Raw genomic sequence first — 19,286 nt, 5'->3', positions numbered from 1 at the left:
AGTTAGTTCACTTAACAATGTGGAGGAGTAAAAGTTTGCCTTGTGTTTCAGTTTTAAAGTTATCAGAAGCATTTTATTTGATTCTAGCTTTACATAAAAAACTATGAGGGAAGGAGAAAAGCATCTTTCAAATGTTCATCTAAAACACCATAAACTGTTCTGAGATATTTTATATTGATGAAAAAAAGAATTTTATCAATGCTAGGTAGGAAAAATTACAATGTTTGTTCTTGTTTATTTATACTCAAAGCGATTATTAAGTCTAAATTCATGAACACTCATTTTATTTGCATATACTAGCCTTTTAAAAAGTGCCTTCCTTAATTCTCAACCACGTCTCAAAAACCATAATGTGTTTATGAATTATGAGATTTACCTTTTAGACTGGTAAAGATAAACTCTGAGGTAAAATAATTGATAGCAGAGTATCTCTACCTTGAATGGGAGGAAAACATAGAAGAAATACTTAAATATGACAATAAAAAAACATAATGAACTTTATTTTTGCTACAGATATCATCTCAACCTTAATTGTCAAGCATATAGGTTATTTTCTATACCATAAATATTCTATATCCTCTAGTTTTTCTTAACACAGAAAGATATTTAATATAGTTCCTAAATATAAATAAAGTAGTCCTAAAGTACTTTTAGGCCTGTTTACATTAGTTATTTCAATAGTCATTAAAGAGAGTGATTCTAATTTAAATGAGTTTTATCAGTCTGCTCTGGGGTATTATTTAGAAAAGTGATTATTCCCTTCTTTAAAAAATGAAAGTCCTCAAAAATTAAAAATAAAACTACCATGTGATCCAGCAGTTCTTCTTCTGGGTATTTATCTGGAGAAAATGAAAACAGTAACTAAAAAAGATACAGGCACCCCCATGTTCATTGCAGCATTATTTATAGTAGCCAAGATACGGAAACAACCTAAGTGTCCAATGATGGATAAATGGATAAAGAGAATGTGATACACACACACACACACACACACACACACACGCGCGCGCGCACAATGGAGTATTATTCAGCCATAAGAAAGAATGAGATCTTGCCATTTGCAACTGCATGGATGGACCTTGAGGGCATTATGCTAAGTGAAATAAGTCAGAGAAAGACAAATACCGTGTGATCTCACTTATATGTGAAATCTAAAATAAATAAATAAAATGAAATACCAAGCTCATATATATATAAAACAGATTAGGTAAGGGGTGGGTTAAATGGGTGAAGGGTGTCAAAAGTACAAACTTCCACTTATAGAATAAATAAGTCATGGGGATGTAATGTACAGCGTGTCAGCTATAGTTAATACTGTATTTCATATTTGAAGATTGCTAAGAGAATAGATCTTAAAAGTTCTCATCACAAGAAAAAATATTCTGTAACTATGTATGGTAATGGATGTTAACTGACTTAATCATGGTGAACATTTTGCAGTATATACCTATATTGAATCATGTGTATACCTGAAATTAATACAGTGTTGTATGTCACCTGTACCTCAATAAGAAAATGAAAGTCCTGATCAAAATCCCAGCAAGCAGATATTGACAAATGGATTCTAAAGTTTATATGGAAAAGCTAAGACCTAGAATAGCAACATGATACTGAAGGAGAACGAAGTTGGAGGACTGACACTAACCTATTTCAAGACTTACTATAAAGGTACAATAATCAGGGCAGCATGGTATTGGTGAAAGAATGGACACATATATCAATGGAGAAGAATAGAGGGTCCCAAAATAGACCCACACAAATATAGTCAAGCGATCTTTGACAAAGGAGCAAAGGCAATTCAATAGGGAAAGAATAGTCTTTTCTATAAATGGCACTGTAACAATTGGATATTCATATAAAATTGAATCTAGGCATAGACCTTATACCTGTTGCAAAATTAACTCAAAGTGGATCATACCTAAATATAAGACACAAGACTATGAAACTTTTAGAAGAAAACTTAAGAGAAAATCTAGGCAGTGTTGGGTTTAGCAAGTTTTTAGATACAACACCAAAAGCATGATCCAGGAAAAAGAAAATTGATAAGTTGGACATAGTTAAAATAAAAAACTTCTGCCTTGTGAAGTACTCAATTAAGAAAATGAAAAGGCAAGTCAGACTGGGAGAAATATTTGTAAAACATATATCTGATAAAAGACATATTCGTGATATGACCCAAAAAACCCTTAAAACTCAACAGCAAGGAAACAAAGAATCCAATTTAAAATGGGCCCAAGAGGGCTTCCCTAGCGGCGCCAGTGGCTGAGAGTCCGCCTGCCAATGTAGTGGACACGGGTTCGTGCCCCGGTCCGGGAGGATCCCACATGCCACGGAGTGGCCGGGCCCGTGAGCCATGGCCGCTGAGCCTGTGCATCCGGAGCCTGTGCTCCGCAACGGGAGAGGCCACAACAGTGAGAGGCCCGCGTACCGCGCAAAAAAAAAACCAAAAATGGGCCCAAGAGCTGAAAATTCAGAGAAGATATACCAGTGGCAAATATGCATATGAAAAAATGCTCAACATCTTTGTCATTTGGGAGTTGCCTATTAAAACAATGAGACCACTACAGACCTATTGGAATGACTAAAATTTAAAAAAAAACTGACAAATATGAAATGCTGATAAGAATGTAGAGCCAGTAGGAATGCAAGCTGGCACAGCCACTTTGGAAGACAGTTTGGTGGTTTCTTAGAAAGCTGAACATAGTCTTACTGTACAATCCAGCAATTGCACTACTGAGTGCAATTCAATACCCAATTGAGATGAAAATTTATGTTCACACAAAAACCTGCATATGAATATTTAAGCCGCTTTATTCATATCACTGAAAACCAGAAGTAACCAAGATGTCTTCAATAGGTGAATGGACAAACAAACTGTGGTACATATAGACAATGGAATATTATTACTCAGTGATTTTTTTAAAAAAATAGAAGCTATGAAGCCACGGAAAGATACAGATGAACCTTAATTGCATACTGCTAAGTGAAAGAAGTCAATCTGAAAAGGCTACAAATGATAATATATGATTCCAACTCTATGAAATTCTGGAAAAAACAAAACTATATAGACAGTGAAAAGATCAGTGGCTGCCAGAGATTCAGGGAGAGAGGAAGATGGTTAAATAGGGGATTTTTTAGGGCAATGGAACTATTTTGTATGATACTTTCTTGGTGGATACATGACATGATGCATTTGTCAAAACCCATAGTACTTTACAGCACAAAGAGTGAACTTTAATGTATGCATATTAAAAAAATAATTTAGTAGGTTGGAGGATCCCAGGAAGAAATGCATATAGACTGTGACAGGAAATTGTAACTGTATTTCAATTGCATGGAACAACCTTCTTGAAGGTGTGAGCAGGGAAGAGTGGGAGGGGAAGGTGCTGACCTAAGTAACTTTGGAAATGAATCTGTAAGACTAGATGCAAAAGGAATTACACATTATCATTATGCTTTTGTTAATAAAGTTATTTCCCATGGGGGTACAAATTGAAAATTCTGATACCACTATACATATATTCTGGAATTAATAATTAACTAAATGGATGAGAGATGGTGGGAGCCAGATTTCTCCTTGTTGGAGTAGGAATTTACAGATAAGTAAGGGAAAGAGGCTAGAATGATCCCTTTGGTAATAGATTAGAGTTGGAGACATCAATTTGAACTCATGGTTAGCTTAATGTAGACACAGATGGTTTCATAGAGAAATATCAATATGCGTATATGCACAGGTTGGTATACACACATATATTTCCTTGCTCTGTCATCAGAGGGCCTAAAAGAAATGACACCTAGTAGTAAATAGTATACCTAGCCACTAGATCTTTGTTTCTAATGCCATTCCCCAGTAAAGGGAATCATGGCTTCTTGAAGAAATGGCTGATTCTAGGACTGGGGTAGGAAATATATGAGTCTAGAGAATCTTATAATGCTAGAAAGTAAGGAAGTGCTTACAAAAACAAAAAATCCATGTTAATAGGGGTATGTCAAATGGACGTAGGAGCCAACTGAAAGAGGTCCAATGGCCAAAGCTGGAAGAATTTGAACAATAAAATAAGTAAACTAGTACTGGATTATAACCCAAAGAATGAAATGAAATGTCCATGAATCAAAACTGATATAAATAAATACACAGGGAAAAGACAAACTCCCTGGGAAGAAGAATTCCAAATAAATTATGTAGATACTGTGCCCTCAATGAGAGGAAACTGAACTTCTACTCCTTAAGTATGGGCTGTACATAATGACCATCTTCCAAAGAATTCAGTATGGAAAGAAGGGGAGGGAAGAGTAACTTTACATTGGAAACCTGCCAAACACTGTTTCAGTTAGGTGATCAAGGTCAACTTCAACAGTGATAAGTCATATTAGTTAATAGTATGTACCATAACCCTAATCTTATCATGAAAAAAATATCAGACAAATTTCAGTAGAGGGGCAGCCTACAGAATAACTGATCAGTACTCCTCAAAACTGTCAAGATTATCAAAAATAAGTAAAGTCTAAGAAAATGTCACAGCCAAGAGGAGCCTAAGGAGACATCACAACTAAATGTAATGTGGTATCCTGGATGGGATCTTGGAACAGAAAAAAGACATTGTGTAAAACCTAAAGAAATCTGGATAAAATACTGACTTGAGTTAGTAAGAATATATCAATATTAGTTCATTAATTATAAAAAATGTACTATACTAATACAAGATGTTAATAATAGGGGAAACTTGGTGTGGAGCATGTGGGAAGTCTGTACTATCTTCTCAATTTTACTGTAAATCTAAAACTGTTCTAAAAAATAATGTGTATGAAACAAAACAAAGTACTATTTGAAGGTCTCACCGTAATCCAGTGGTTTCTGTCTTTCCTGCAGTTTTGAGAGTGTTTGCTGCCTTGCTGATTCTACTTCTCTCTCAGACATCACTTTTGATGGCAATCCAATAGCTCAAGAGTCATGGTACAAGCACACTATCCTTCAGAATATGATGCAGCTGCGCCAGCTAGATATGAAGAGAATCACGGTGAGTGAGAACTCTTCTAAACTGCTCACCATACTGTTTTAGTTAGCATGGGTTAGAGTTGGGGTGCATAGTCTTTGCTTGAAATGCTTCTTATTTTTAATGAACTATGGCTTATCATGACTATATACTTCATAATTATAATGACAAGTTTTTTACCTCCTATCCGTATTCCCAATTTCATTGAATTAAATTCCTAACCTTTTTTTAAAACTAGTCATCATGCTTGTTTTTCATTCTTGCTTAATATCCAGCTAATAATTTACTTTGAAATAAATGAATAAGAATTTCGTTGACAAGTTATATAGTGTAATGGTTAAGAACATGGGTGCTGGAGCCAGACTGCTTGAGTCTGCATCCTGGCTTGACCATTTTCTAGTCATATGACCTTCGACAATTTACTTAACCTTTCTATCTAATTTTCCTCAAGGTAAAATGGGGATCATAATTATATTATGTCATAGGGTTGTTGTCAAGGTAAAATGAAGCATTAAACCTTAGAACAGTGTGAGGCTCCCAGGAAGCATAATATGGAGCTATTATTATTATTATTATTATTACTGTTACTATTGATGATATACCTCTCAAAGTAGCTATCTCTTTTTTTATTCATTCTGTCTCCATGGTAGACATTTTCTACACTTAGAAGTTTTGATATGGCTCCTGATCTAAGTGAAATGCCGCATGTAATAATACCCCTCCTTTTAGGTGTACAATGCACATGAGCATACTTTAGGCTCCAAGAAGTTCTGTAATAAAGAAACTTGCCTTAATTTGTTTCATTGCATCCCAAATTTATTTGAACATTTTATTATCTCAGAAAATATCTGTTAATGATCTCATTTTGATAATCTCTGACCCAGAAAAATATCCTAAACCTCCACTGTTTTCTTACTTCTAGACTCTGCTAATTTTGATGTGGATTCTTTTTTTTTTTTTTTTGCCACACCTCACGGCTTGTGGGATCTTAGCTCCCTGACCAGGGAATGAGCTTGTACCCTTGGCAGTGAAAGCTCGGAGTCCTGACTACTGCCAGGGAATTCTCTGATATGGATTCTGAGTGATCAGCTAGGTTTATTCAGTTGCCAGTTGACTCATTGCCTGTCCACTGGTTTCACACTGTGGGCCATTCACATTTCTACCTCAGCAATATTGTGGACATCTAAGGTGGCTAACAGACAAAGTGTTGGTGAGTTTGTAAATACCAGCAGTCTTCTGGGGTTCTACCTCTCTCTGTTCCAGCATAGAGGAAAGGGTCTTTGTCCTCTCAGTTTGTTTGGATCTATACTGGCAACTCTGTCTTGTACTTTTACCCTTATTTCCAGGTCTTTCTTAATTAAGCATCTTTGGTACTTCTAATTGATCTTCCTGATGAGGTTGCAAGGAACAGAGTGAGAAAAGAAGCTAACCAATTAAGTAAATTAGTAATTATATAGTATGTTTCTCATGTGAATTTATGCCAGTCTTGTCTACTCAACTAATGTACATAGTCCTTGAGAGCAGAAGCCATTCTTTGTCTTGCTTGCCTGATACATGCAGATGTTCTATACATGTTTATTTCCTTTCCTTCTCTATCTCACACGATGCTGAGAATGTAGTAATGTTCAGTAAAGCCTTGTTGGTTGAGTAAAGTTTACCTATTTCCATGCCTTAAATAAAGGAGAACAATACTGTCTATAATTACTGTCCTTGTACCTTGCCTAGGATGTGTTTGCTTGGTAAGGAAATGAGGAAAATCACCTGGGATGGGAACAGGGCCAGCTCTTCTGCTAATACAGAGCAGTAATCCTTGCACATCTTCTCTTCCACTGTTTAATTTTAGAAATTAAAAAAAATTTTAATGGAAATAATCTCAAAGTTACAGAAAAGTTATAAGTACAGGACAAAGGACTTTTGTTCCAGAACCATTTGAGAGTAAGCTGCTGACTCAATTCCCCAACCACCCTGAACACTTCAGTATGTATTTCTTGTGAGCAAAGACATTCTCTCGTGTAAACACAATATAACCAACAAAATCAGGAAATAAACATTGAATAATTGCTAGTGTCTAATCCTCACACCACATTCAAATTTTACCAGTTATATTAATAATGTTCTGTGGGGCAGAATGATCCAGTTTGGAATTATACGTTGCACAGAGGTACATTTTATTGTCATGTCTCTATTCTCACCATTTTTCAGGAACAGTTCCCTAGTCTTTCCTTGACTTTCATGACTTCGACATTTATGAAAATTATAGGTCAGTTATTCTGTAGAATGACCCTTAATTCGGGTTTTTTTTTTTTGCGGTACGCGGGCCTCTCACTGTTGTGGCCTCTCTCGTTGCGGAGCACAGGCTCCGGACGTGCAGGCTCAGCGGCCATGGCTCACGGGCCCAGCAACTCGGCGGCATGTGGGATCTTCCCGGACCGGGGCACGAACCTGTGTGCCCTGCATCAGCAGGCGGACTCTCAACCACTGCGCCACCAGGGAAGCCCATGACTGTTAATTATTTGTTATAGATTTCTGGCATAAATATCACAAGTGATTTTGCTTCCTCTCACTGCATCCTATCAAGTGATATGTAATTTATATTTATCTCTTTATTGATGTTGTTCACTTTAACATGTTGTCTGCCAGGCTTCTGCACGTGAAGTTATTCTTGTTCCCTTTTCTTTTGGTGTTCTGAGACTCAATTCCCAACGGGGTGGAGGCAGAGTTCCCCACAGCTTCAACGAGAAATTCTCAGAACACCATCTCAGTGTCTAAGAATTCAATTCAATTCTGACACTGTCTACCTGGGAGATAGCACCAGATTCCACAGCTTGAGGACTCAGTCCTGTAAGACTACACACGCACCCTTCTCCACCACACCCCCACCACCAGATGCCAGTAACAAGTCCAGGTTGTTAACTGTACTTCCAACCCCCTGGCTATAAATCAGAGGTTCCCACAACCCCCTGCCTCAGGTTCGATTAATTTGCAAGAGCAGCTTACAGAACTCAGAGAAACATTTTACTTACTAGGTCACCAGTTTATTGTAAAAGGATATAACTCAGGAACAGCCAGATGGAAAAGAGGGCAAGGTATGTGGGAAGGGACATGGAGCTTCTAAGCACACCACTCTCCCCAAATCTCTAGGTTTCACCAATCCCGAAGCTCTCTGAACCTGTCCCTTTGGAGTTTTTATGGAGGCTTCATTACATAGTCATGATTGATTATATCATCAGTCATTGGCATTTTCTTTTATAAATTTATTTATTTTATTTATTTATTTTTGGCTGTGTCGGGTCTTTGTTGCTGTGCGCGGGATTTCTCTAGTTGTGGCGAGCAGGGGCTACTCTTCATTGCGTTGCATGGGCTTCTCATTGCGGCAGCTTCTCTTGTTGTGGAGCACGGGCTCTAGGCACGCGGGCTTCAGTAGTTGTGGCACGTGGGCTCAGTAGTTGTGGCACGTGGGCTCAGTAGTTGTGGCTCACGGGCTCTAGAGCAGGCTCAGTAGTTGTGGCACACGGGCTTAGTTGCTCCGTGGCATGTGGGATCTTCCCAGACCAGGGCTCGAACCCGTATCCTCTACATTGGCAGGCGGATTCTTAACCACTGCGCCACCAGGGAAGCCCAGCCATTGGCAGTCGATTCAACCTCCAGCTCCTCTTCTCTCCCTGGAGGTCTGGGAGTGGGATGGAAAGTTCCAACCCTCTAATTGCCTGGTTGGTTCTCTTGGCAACCAGCCTCCATCCTTAGATGGGGTCCAAAGTCACCTCATTAACAAAACAAAAGACACCTCTATCACTCTCCACACTTAGGAAATTCCTAGGGTTTTGGGAGCTGTGAACCAGAAACTGGGATGAAGACCAAATATATATTTCTTATAATAAATCACAATATCACACCTTTGTAATTCCATACCCCATAAAAATTTCAATTTATTAACTTATTCATATCGGTATAGACTCATGGTGTTCTGTCTCACCTTTTGTTTATAGCTTTTTAGTAACTTTAGTTTGGAAAGAATGTACCTTTTAAAAGACTTTCTATTAATTTGCCAACATGGGCTAGTGTTGACAAACACTAGCCCATGAGCGAGCCACCTGTTTTTGTAAATAAAGTTGTGTTAGAACACAGTCATATCCATACATTTATATATTATTTATATCTGCTTTGATGCTATAGTGGCAGAATTGAACAGTTGTTAAAGAAACTATATGGCCTACAACCCTAAAATATTTACCACGTGGCTGGCAAATTTTGCTGATACCAGTTCTATAACTATTTTCTCTTCAAAGATATCTTTTGATTAAGTTTTATGTAATTTATCATATGGACATTCTAGCTGGGGTGGATTACACAAATATTTAATGAACTTCTATGCACTGGGGCTATGGTTCCCCAAACGGCATGCCAAGGATACTGCAGTGAACTCAGAGGGGCACTGTGGAATATTTATAATTTTCAAGCAAAACACAATGATATTTTATATCTGTGAGACACTGAGAAAATTACTAGCTTAAGGTAGTTTACCATTTCAACATTAGGTTGCAGTATATTTCTGTCTATGGCATTATATCCTGGCAAAGCTGACCTTTCAGTGGTTGCGATAAAAACAAATACCATGCCAAAATCAGTATAGAGCAGGAAATGAAGGTGACAGTGTCCAATCTAATTCTAATGTTTGAGAACTTGTGTAATGCCTTACAGACACACACATTTCATTAGTAAGTAATTGTGGTTATTCAAGAATGGTATTTTTTCTTTAATTTAATAGTATTATTTTTTCAAATGGCTACTAAGTTGCTAGAACATGAATACTTATTAAGTTGTTTACTAACTACTTAGAAACAGAGCTGTAACATATTTCTTTTGATCTAAAGTCACCATGAAAAAATTCCTGACACATTCTTAGGTACCCTGAACTGAAGTTTCTGCACTGGGGTATGTATTAGACTCTAGAGGTGACAAGATCAGAATCATAATTCAGACCCTCAAGTTGCTTACAGTCAAGTACAGAGGCAGGCATGCAGCCAGATTATAATGCAGAATGACAAGCTAGTTAGATGAGCTCGATCAATAGATATGTATGTGTTTATACACACACACACACACACACACACACGGCACGATGATATCAAAGAGCAAAGCCCACCTATGTCTACTGGAGAAACAGGAAATGTTCCAAAGGAGAAAATACTTGACTTGAGACTTGAAGAGGGGCAAAGAAGAAGGAGGATGTATCAGTGGAAAGTGTTCCAGGGAGAGAGAAGGCGTGCAAAATGCAGACGGGTGTGAGAATATGGCAACTGATAGCAGTTCATCATGGCTGAGCACTGACTGTACATGGGGGAGAAGAGCAAGAGGAAAAGGATGTATGACCAGCAAGGACTGGGTCATGAACGGCATTTTATGCCATAGGAAAGAGTTTAGATTTTTCTGTTGAACATAGGAAATCCTTAAAGAGTTTTAAGATACTTAAATTGGATTAGTCTATTGAAAAGTTTATCTGAGTAGCAGCCCAGAGGATGAATTGTGGAGGACAGGATGGGTGATAAAGTGAGAAGCAAGGAGGTTAGTCAGGGTAAGAGCTTCTGGGGGTCTGATCCAGAGGAATGGCAAGAGATAATATGATATCAAAAGATAATGTGACTTCCTGGCCTCAATTCCTATTTAGCTTTTGTTATCTCTGTTAAGAAGAATGGCTTTTAGTAAAGAGAAGAAATAAATATTAATAAAGTGAAAGTAAAACCTAGGATAGGTGAATAAAAAGTTTGAGTCCAGACCCATTTAGATCAGGGGCTGGCAAACTTTATCTGTAAAGGGCCTGTTAGTAAATATTTTAGGGTTTGGGGGCTATAGAGTCTGTGTTGAAAACTATTCAACTCTCTCATTGTGATGTGAAAGCAGGCATGGCCAATACATAAATGAGTGAGCATGGATCTGTTCCAATAAAACTTTATTTACAAAAAAAAAGGTGGCGTACTGGATTTGGCCTGTGGGGTAGAATTTGCCAATCTTCAATCTAGAGCAGTGGATAAGTGTAGTGAATAAATTGCTGGGCCTTTGAAAGTTATATCTGGGAAGCAGTATAGAATAGCAGAGTAGCTGAAAGATAAGATGAACTCATCTGTCTTTTTATCATGGAAAGAAAAAATATTGTGACAGTAAACTTAAATGTAGATTATGAAGGAAATCTAAATTGGATTATTAGAAGATAGGTTGTGAGTACTTAAGGAATTGATCAGCAGGAGGCAGCATTAGTTCACAGAAAACAATTTGTGCCCTACAAAATTAGGTTATTATTTTAGATATTATAAACAGACCCTCTCAGAAGAGTGCTATAGAGAGACAGTGTTTTGTTATTTAAGCAAAACATTGGACAGAGTCTTTTATGATAGCGTGTTGAGTAAGTTGTATGACAACATGGTTAAGTGGATTTGTGATTCAGGTATACCTACGGAACAGAAAGTAATGGATTAACGCCAGCCTGCAGAGAAATCTGTACTGGCATGCTATGAGGCTTTTTCCTCAAGCTTATTCTCTTCAACATTTTTGAATGTTGACTAGTTGAGAACATTTATATTATTCTGATAAAAATATGTAAATGACAAACTGGAAAAGTTAGAGATCCTGATGTACTGGTTGATCAAATCAGAATCCAAAAGTAGCTCAATAATCTAAAACAAGGTTTGGCAAACTACAGTCTGTGGGCCAAATCCATCCCACAGCCTGTTTTTTTCTTTTTACAGCTCTCAAGCTATGAATGGTTTTTATATTTGTGAAGCATTTTGAAAAAAGAAAAAGAATATGCAATAGGGATTTTATGTGGATCACAAAGCTTAAAATATTTACCATCTGGCCCTTTACAGGAAAAGTTTGCCGACTTCTAGTCTATAAATATAAGCAGAATTTAGCAAGATAAAAAATAGAGAAATAGAAAATTCTGGACTTTACTTCACAACAACAAACATAACAATTCTCAGCCAAATGCAGTGTTTTGGGACATGAGACTTAGCATATTTGAAAAAGACTTGCATTGGAATTGATAAGTTCAAATTGAGTTAATTATGAGATATGATTGTTAGAAGTTAATATGGTTTTAAACAATATTCATTTATAGAAATAGAGGATTCAGAAAAATGGACAATAGTCCCCTTTTTTTCTTTAATGGTCAAATTACACCTGAACTGTTAGTTTTAGAAGGGTGATCACAAACTGGAAGTATTTCCAGAGAACCTGGCACAATTCGTTGACAAAGGAGAAGATATTACAGTAGTCTTCAAATATTTTTACAACTGTCCAGAAAAGGAGAGAATAGACACATTTGGAGGGGCTAGAAGAAGGACCATTGTATAGAAAATTCCGCCTCCCAGAATTTTTTATTTCCAAGGCAGTATTTTGTGAATGCAGGTGCTATTCTCACAGTTCTGAAATGGACACAGTGTCTAAAGTTTTCACCTCAAACTCACATTTAGTTGGCTTCATATGAACTTGTTTACAATTTGCCTCCAAAAAATGCAGTAGCCTATCTGAGATAGAGGTGAGTTTCCTGTCGTGGTAGCCATTACTAAGGCTCACCTATGCCTTCTGGTTCTCCTCCTCTTTTTAACAGATGGAAAGATGATATTTCCCTTTCCCTTGGAGTAAACGTGGTCATGCAGCTTGCTTTGGCCAATGAAATGTGAGCAGAAGTAATGTACATAATTTTCAGACAGAAGCATTTAAAAGCTAAAGTGAGATTTTCCATGCTTTTCTCCCATGCAGTGGTCATTGTGGAATCATACATTGAGTCGAACATGCCATCAGGTCATAGCACCCAGGAATACTTAGCCACTACATGGAGAACAGTTGCAGTGTTCTTTGCATGATCAAGAAATAAAATTTTCTTATTATAAGCTAGTGTGAGTTTTAAAGTTGTTATGACAGCATAACCTAGCCGGTTCTGGCTCCCCTCCCCACCAAAGTATACTATAGCTATTATCCATGGGCCAGTAGAAGTCAGGTGACATGGCTTCTAATCTACATTCTGACATTAACTATGACCTGGGAAATCAGTTTTCTCTGTAAAAAAAAAAAAAAAGATTGAATGAAAAATATGGGCCATTCTCTTCTAGACAAAACTGTAATTTTAGATCTGTTTTAAGATTTAGTGTAGTCAAGGAAAACAATGTTTTGTATAACTATCTATTCTAAAGTATATGGGTAAAACCTCACATTGCCATTGTTTTTAAAATTCCACATAATAAATTGCTGCCTATATTAGGACTGCTATTATATATTTGCAGCAAAATGTCTTCTCATATAATATATGCATTGTTTTTGAGCCTCAATAAGCTGCTAACAATATATTCTAAGTTATTAAACATCTATTAAATCACTGCACTTCCTAATTAATTAGAAATCATTTCAGTATTGGGTCTTCACAACAAACTGAAGGAAGGAAAAAAGTGTATGTATATTTTTAGTCCCAGATAGATCTGTTTCTTTTGTTACGTAGAGGATATGGCTTTTGTGCCAGAAGTTGGACTATTATCTTGAAGATGCCAGAATTTTACAATTTTTTTCCTTCTTACCAACAGACTTATAGCTTATCTTTACAATTAGAGGTTTATTTTTGTTTCTACGTTTAGCTACTCTATAATTATTTGGGCTGAAATATAGTCATCAGATATATAAGTTTTTAAACACACTCAGTATTTGAATTGATTTGGCATATATCCAGTTTTCCTAGGTTTAGCTTTCCTTTTAAAGTCGTACTGCCTTTAATAGATGCTCAAATTCTTTTTGAAAATCTGATGAAATCATCTCTTAAGTATGTGTAGTACGTGATCCATACAGTTTCTAGTACTGTTTAAAACTGCTCTTTGAGTAACCAATCTGTTTCTAGTTCACATTCAATACATGAGTCAACAATTGAACATCAATATATTTTGTTCTTTTAAAAAGTTTTTTTCTGAAACAGGTTATACTTAATAGGTAACTAAATCAGCATTCACTGAGCAAAAGAGTTTAATATGCTTATTAATCCAGCTATTTTATAAAGCTAGTAATCAGGGTTCTGAATTTCATTTTTAGTTTATTTTTCCTCATTACCTCTATTCAGCCTTTAAATATGAAGAATAACTGTTTCCCAAATTGTAAAATATATTTTATTTATTTAAAATCTTTATTGCAGTATAATTACTTTACAATGGTGTGTTAGTTTCTGCTTTATAATAAAGTGAATCAGCTATACATATACATATATCCCCATATCTCCTCCCTCTTGCATCTCCCTCCCACCGTCCCTATCCCATCCCTCTAGGTGGGACAAAGCACCGAGCTGATCTCCCTGTGCTATGTGGCTGCTTCCCACTAGCTATATGTTTTACATTTGGTAGTATTTATAAGTCTATGCCACTCTCTCACTTTGTCCCAGCGTACCCTTCCCCCTCCCCATTTCCTCAAGTCCATTCTCTACATCTGCATGTTTATTCCTGTCCTGCCCCTAGGTTCTTTAGAACCTTTTTTTTTTTTTTACATTCCATATATATGTGTTAGCATACGATACTGGTTTTTCTCTTTCTGACTTACTTCACTCTGTATGACAGACTCTAGGTCCATCCACCTCACTACAAATAACTCAATTTCGTTTCATTTTAGGGCTGAGTAATATTCCATTGTATATATGTGCCACATCTTTATCCATTCAGCTGTCGAAGGACACTTAGGTTGCTTCCATATCCTGGCTGTTGTAACTAGAGCTGCAATGAACATTGTAGTACATGACTCTTTTTGAATTATGGTTTTCTCAGGGTATATGCCCAGTAGTGGGATTGCTGGGTCGTATGGTAGTTCTATTTTCAGTTTTTTAAGGAATATCCATACTGTTCTCCATAGTGGCTGTATCAATTTACATTCCCAACAAGAGTGCAAGAGGGTTCCCTTTTCTTCGCACCCTCTCCAGCATTTATTGTTTGTAGATTTTTTGACGATGGCCGTTCTGACTGGTGTGAAGTGAGACCTCATTGTAGTTTTGATTTGTATTTCTCTAATGATTAGTGATGTTGAGCACCCTTTCATATGTTTGTTGGAAATCTGTATGTCTTCTTTGGAGAAATGTCTGTTTAGGTCTTCGGCCCATTTTTGGATTGGGTTGTTTGTTCTTTTAGATATTGAGCTGCTTGTAAATTTTGGAAATTAGTCCTTTGTCAGTTGCTTCATTTGCAAATATTTTCTCCCATTCTGAGGGTTGTTTTTTCGTCTTGCTTATGGTTTCCTTTGCTGTGCAAAAGCTTTTAACTTTCATTAGGCCCCATTTGTCTATTTTTGCTTTTATTTCCATTTCTCTAGGAGGTGGGTCAAAAAGGATCTTACTGAGATTTATGTCATAGAGTGTTCTGCCTATGTTTTCCTCTAAGAGTTTTATAGTTTCTGGCCTTACATTTAGGTCTTTAATCCATTTTGAGCTTATATTTGTGTATGGTGTTAGGGAGTGATCTAATCTCATACTTTTACATGTACCTGTCCAGTTTGCCCAGCACCACTTATTGAAGAGGCTGTCTTTTCTCCATTATATATTCTTGCCTCCTTTATCAAAGATAAGGTGACCATATGTACGTGGGTTTATCTCTGGGCTTTCTGTCCTGTTCCATTGATCTATATTTCTGTTTTTGTGCCAGTACCATACTGTCTTGATTACTGTAGCTTTGTAGTATAGTCTGAAGTCAGGAAGCCTGATTCCTTCAGCTCCGTTTTTCTTTATCAAGAATGCTTTGGCTATTTGGGTCTTTTGTGTTTCCATACAAATTGTGCACTTTCTTCTTCTAGTTCTGTGAGAAATGCCACTGGTAGTTTGATAGGGATTGTATTGAGTCTGTAGATTGCTTTGGGTAGTAGAGTCATTTTCACAATGTTGATTCTTCCAATCCAAGAACATGATATATCTCTCCATCTATTTGTATCATCTTTAATTTCTTTCATCAGTGTCTTATAGTTTTCTGCATAATAGGTCTCTTGTCTCCCTAGGTAGAGGTTTATTCCTAGGTATTTTTTTCTTTTTGTTGCAGTGGTACATGGGAGTGTTTTCTTAATTTCACTTTCAGATTTTTCATCATTAGTGTATAGGAATGCAAGAGATTTCTGTGCATTACTTTTGTATCCTGCTACTTTACCAGATTCATTGACTAGCTCTAGTAGTTTTCTGGTAGCATCTTTAGGATTCTCTATGTATACTGTCATGTCATCTGCTAACAGTGACAACTTTACTTCTTCTTTTCCGATTTGGATTCCTTTTATTTATTTTTCTTCTCTGATTGCTGTGGCTAAAACTTCCAAAACTGTGTTGAATAATAGTGCTGAGACTGGACAGCCTTGTTTGTTCCTGATCTTAGTGGAAATGGTTTCAGTTTTTCACCATTGAGGACGATGTTGGCTGTGGGTTTGTCCCACGTGGCCTTTATTATGTTGAGGTAAGTTCCCTCTATGCCTACTTTCTTCAGAGTTTCTATCATAAATGGGTGTTGAATTTTGTCGAAAGCTTTCTCTGCATCTAATGAGATCATCATACAGTTTTTCTCCTTCAATTTGTTAATATGGTGTATCACATTGATATGCATATATTGAAGAATTCTTGCATTCCTGGGATAAACCCCACTTGATCATGGTGTATGATCCTTTTAATGTGCTGTTGGATTCTCTTTGATAGTATTTCGTTGAGGATTTTGCATCTATGTTCATCAGTGATATTGGCCTGTAGTTTTCTTTCTTTGTGACATCTTTATCTGGTTTTGGTATCAAGGTGATGCTGGCCTCGTAGAATGAATTTGGGAGTGTTTCTCCCTCTGCTATAATTTGGAAGAGTTTGAGAAGCATAGGTGTTAGCTCTTCTCTAAATGTTTGATAGAATTCACCTGTGAAGCCATCTGGCCCTGGGCTTTTGTTTGTTGGAAGATTACTAATCACAGTCTCAATTTCAGTGCTTGTGATTGGTCGGTTTATATTTTCTCTTTCTTCCTAGTTCAGTCTCAGAAGGTTGTGCTTCTCTGAGAATTTGTCCATTTCTTCCAGGTTGTCCACTTTATTAGCATATAGTTGCTTGTAGTTAGATCTCATGATCCTTTGTATTTCTGCAGTGTCTGTTGTTACTTCTCCTTTTTATTTCTAATTTTATTGATTTGAGTCTTCTCCCTTTTTTTCCTGTTGAGTCTGGCTAATGCTTTATCAATTTTGCTTCTCTACTCAAAGAACAAGCTTTTAGTTTTATTGATCTTTAATATTGTTTCCTTCATTTCTTTTTCATTTATTTCTGATCTGATCTTTATGATTTCCTTCCTTCTGCTAACTTTGGGGTTATTTTGTTCTCCTTTGTCTGATTGCTTTAGGTGTAAGATTAGGTTGGTTATTTGAGATGTTTCTTGTTTCCTGAGGTAGGATTGTATTGCTATAAACTTCCCTCTTAGAACTGCTTTTGCTGCATCCCATAGGTTTTGGATCGTCATGTTTTCATTGTCATTTGTTTCCAGAAATTTTTTGATTTCCTCTTTGATTTCTTCAGTGATCTCTTGGTTATTTAGTAGCATATTGTTTAGCCTCCATGTTTTTGTACTTTTTACAGATTTTTCCTGTAATTGATACCTAGTTGCATAGTGTTGTGGTCAGAATAGATACTTGATACGATTTCAATTTTCTTAAATTTACCGAGGCTTGATTTGTGATCCAAGATATGATCTATCCTGGAGAATGTTCCATGAGCACTTGAGAAGAAAGTGTATTCTGTTGTTTTTGGATGGAATGTCCTATAAATATCGATTCAGTACATCTTGTTTAATGTGTCATTTAAAGTATGTGTTTCCTTATTTATTTTTATTTTGGATGATCTGTCCATTGGTGAAAGTGGAGTGTTAAAGTTCTCTGCTATGATTGTGTTACTGTTGACTTCCCCTTTTATGGCTGTCAGCATTTGCCTTACATATTGAGGTGCTCCTATGTTGAATGCATAAACATTTAAAATTGTTATATCTTCTTCTTGGATTGATCCCTTGATCATTATGTAGTGTTCTTCTTTGTCTCTTGTAATAGTCTTTATTTTAAAGTCTATTTTGTCTGATATGAGATTTGCTACCTCAGCTATCTTTTGATTTCCACTTGCATGGAATATCTTTTTCCATCCCCTCACTTTCAGTCTGTATGTGTCACTAGGTCTGAAGTGGGTCGCTTGTAGACAGCATATATACGGGTCTTGTTTCTGTATCCATTCAGTCAGTCTATGTCTTGGTGGAAGCATTTAATCCATTTACATTTAAGATAATTATCGATATGTATGTTCCTATTCCCATTTACTTAATTGTTTTCGGTTTGTTATTGCAGGTCTTTTCCTTCTCTTGTGTTTCCTGCCTAGAGAAGTTCCTTTAGCATTTGTTGTAAAGCTGCTTTAGTGGTGCTGAATTCTCTTAGCTTTGCTTGTCTGTAAAGCTTTTAATTTTCTGCCGAATCTAAATGAGATTCTTGCTGGGTAGAGGCGTCTTGGTTGTAGGTTTTTCCCTTTCATCAAATATGTCCTGCCACGCCCTTCTGGCTTGCAGAGTTTCTACTGAAAGATCAGCTGTTAACCTAATGGGGATCCCCTTGTATGTTATTTGTTGTTTTTCCCTTTCTGCTTTTAATATTTTTTCTTTGTATTTAATTTTTCATAGTTTGATTAATATGTGTCTTGGCGTGTTTCTCCCTGGATTTATCCTGTATGGGACTCTCTGCGCTGCCTGGACTTGATTGACTATTTCCTTTCCCATATTAGGGAAGTTTTCGACTCTAATCTCTTCAGTTATTTCCTCAGTCCCTTTCTTTTTCTCCTCTTCTTCTGGGACCTCTATAATTCATATGTTGGTGTGTTTAATGTTGTCCCAGAAGTCTCTGAGACTCTCCTCAATTCTTTTCATCCTTTTATCTTTATTCTGCTCTGCGGTAATTTTTTCCAGTATTTTATCATCCAAGTCACTTATCTGTTCTTCTGCCTCAGTTATTCTGCTATTGATTCCTTGTAGAGAATTTTTAATTTCATTTATTGTGTTGTTCATCATTGTTTGTTTGCTCTTTAGTTCTTATAGGTCCTTGTTACACGTTTCTTGTATTTTCTCCATTCTATTTCCAAGATTTTAGATATCTTTACTATTATTATTACTCTGAATTGTTTTTCAGGTAGACTGCCTATTTACTCTTCTTTTGTTTGGTCTGTTGGGTTTTTACCTTGCTCCTTCATCTGCTGTGTGTTTCTCTGTCTTCTCCTCTTGCTTAACTTACTGTGTTTGGGGTCACCTTTTTGCA

General features: G+C 36.7%; 1 protein-coding gene across 6 annotated transcripts in view; it reads left to right on the top strand.

Annotated features, from left to right (window-relative positions):
* Positions 1 to 19,286, top strand: part of LRRC49 (leucine rich repeat containing 49) — a gene marked incomplete at its 5' end in the record, with an annotated part of 129,588 nt that overhangs the window by 63,936 nt on the left and 46,366 nt on the right. For all 6 annotated transcript variants that reach the window (XM_079914108.1, XM_079914112.1, XM_079914109.1 and 3 more), the window contains one exon: positions 4,871 to 5,018. In XM_079914108.1, coding sequence (XP_079770234.1) covers positions 4,871 to 5,018 — 148 coding nt within the window. The remainder of the gene's footprint in view (positions 1 to 4,870; positions 5,019 to 19,286) is intronic.

The sequence above is a fragment of the Stenella coeruleoalba genome (assembly GCF_951394435.1).
Source record: "Stenella coeruleoalba genome assembly, chromosome: 2".
NCBI classification, from domain to species: Eukaryota; Metazoa; Chordata; class Mammalia; order Artiodactyla; family Delphinidae; genus Stenella; species Stenella coeruleoalba.
Note: the sequence above shows the minus strand (reverse complement) of the source record. Positions and strands in the feature narration are given on the sequence as shown.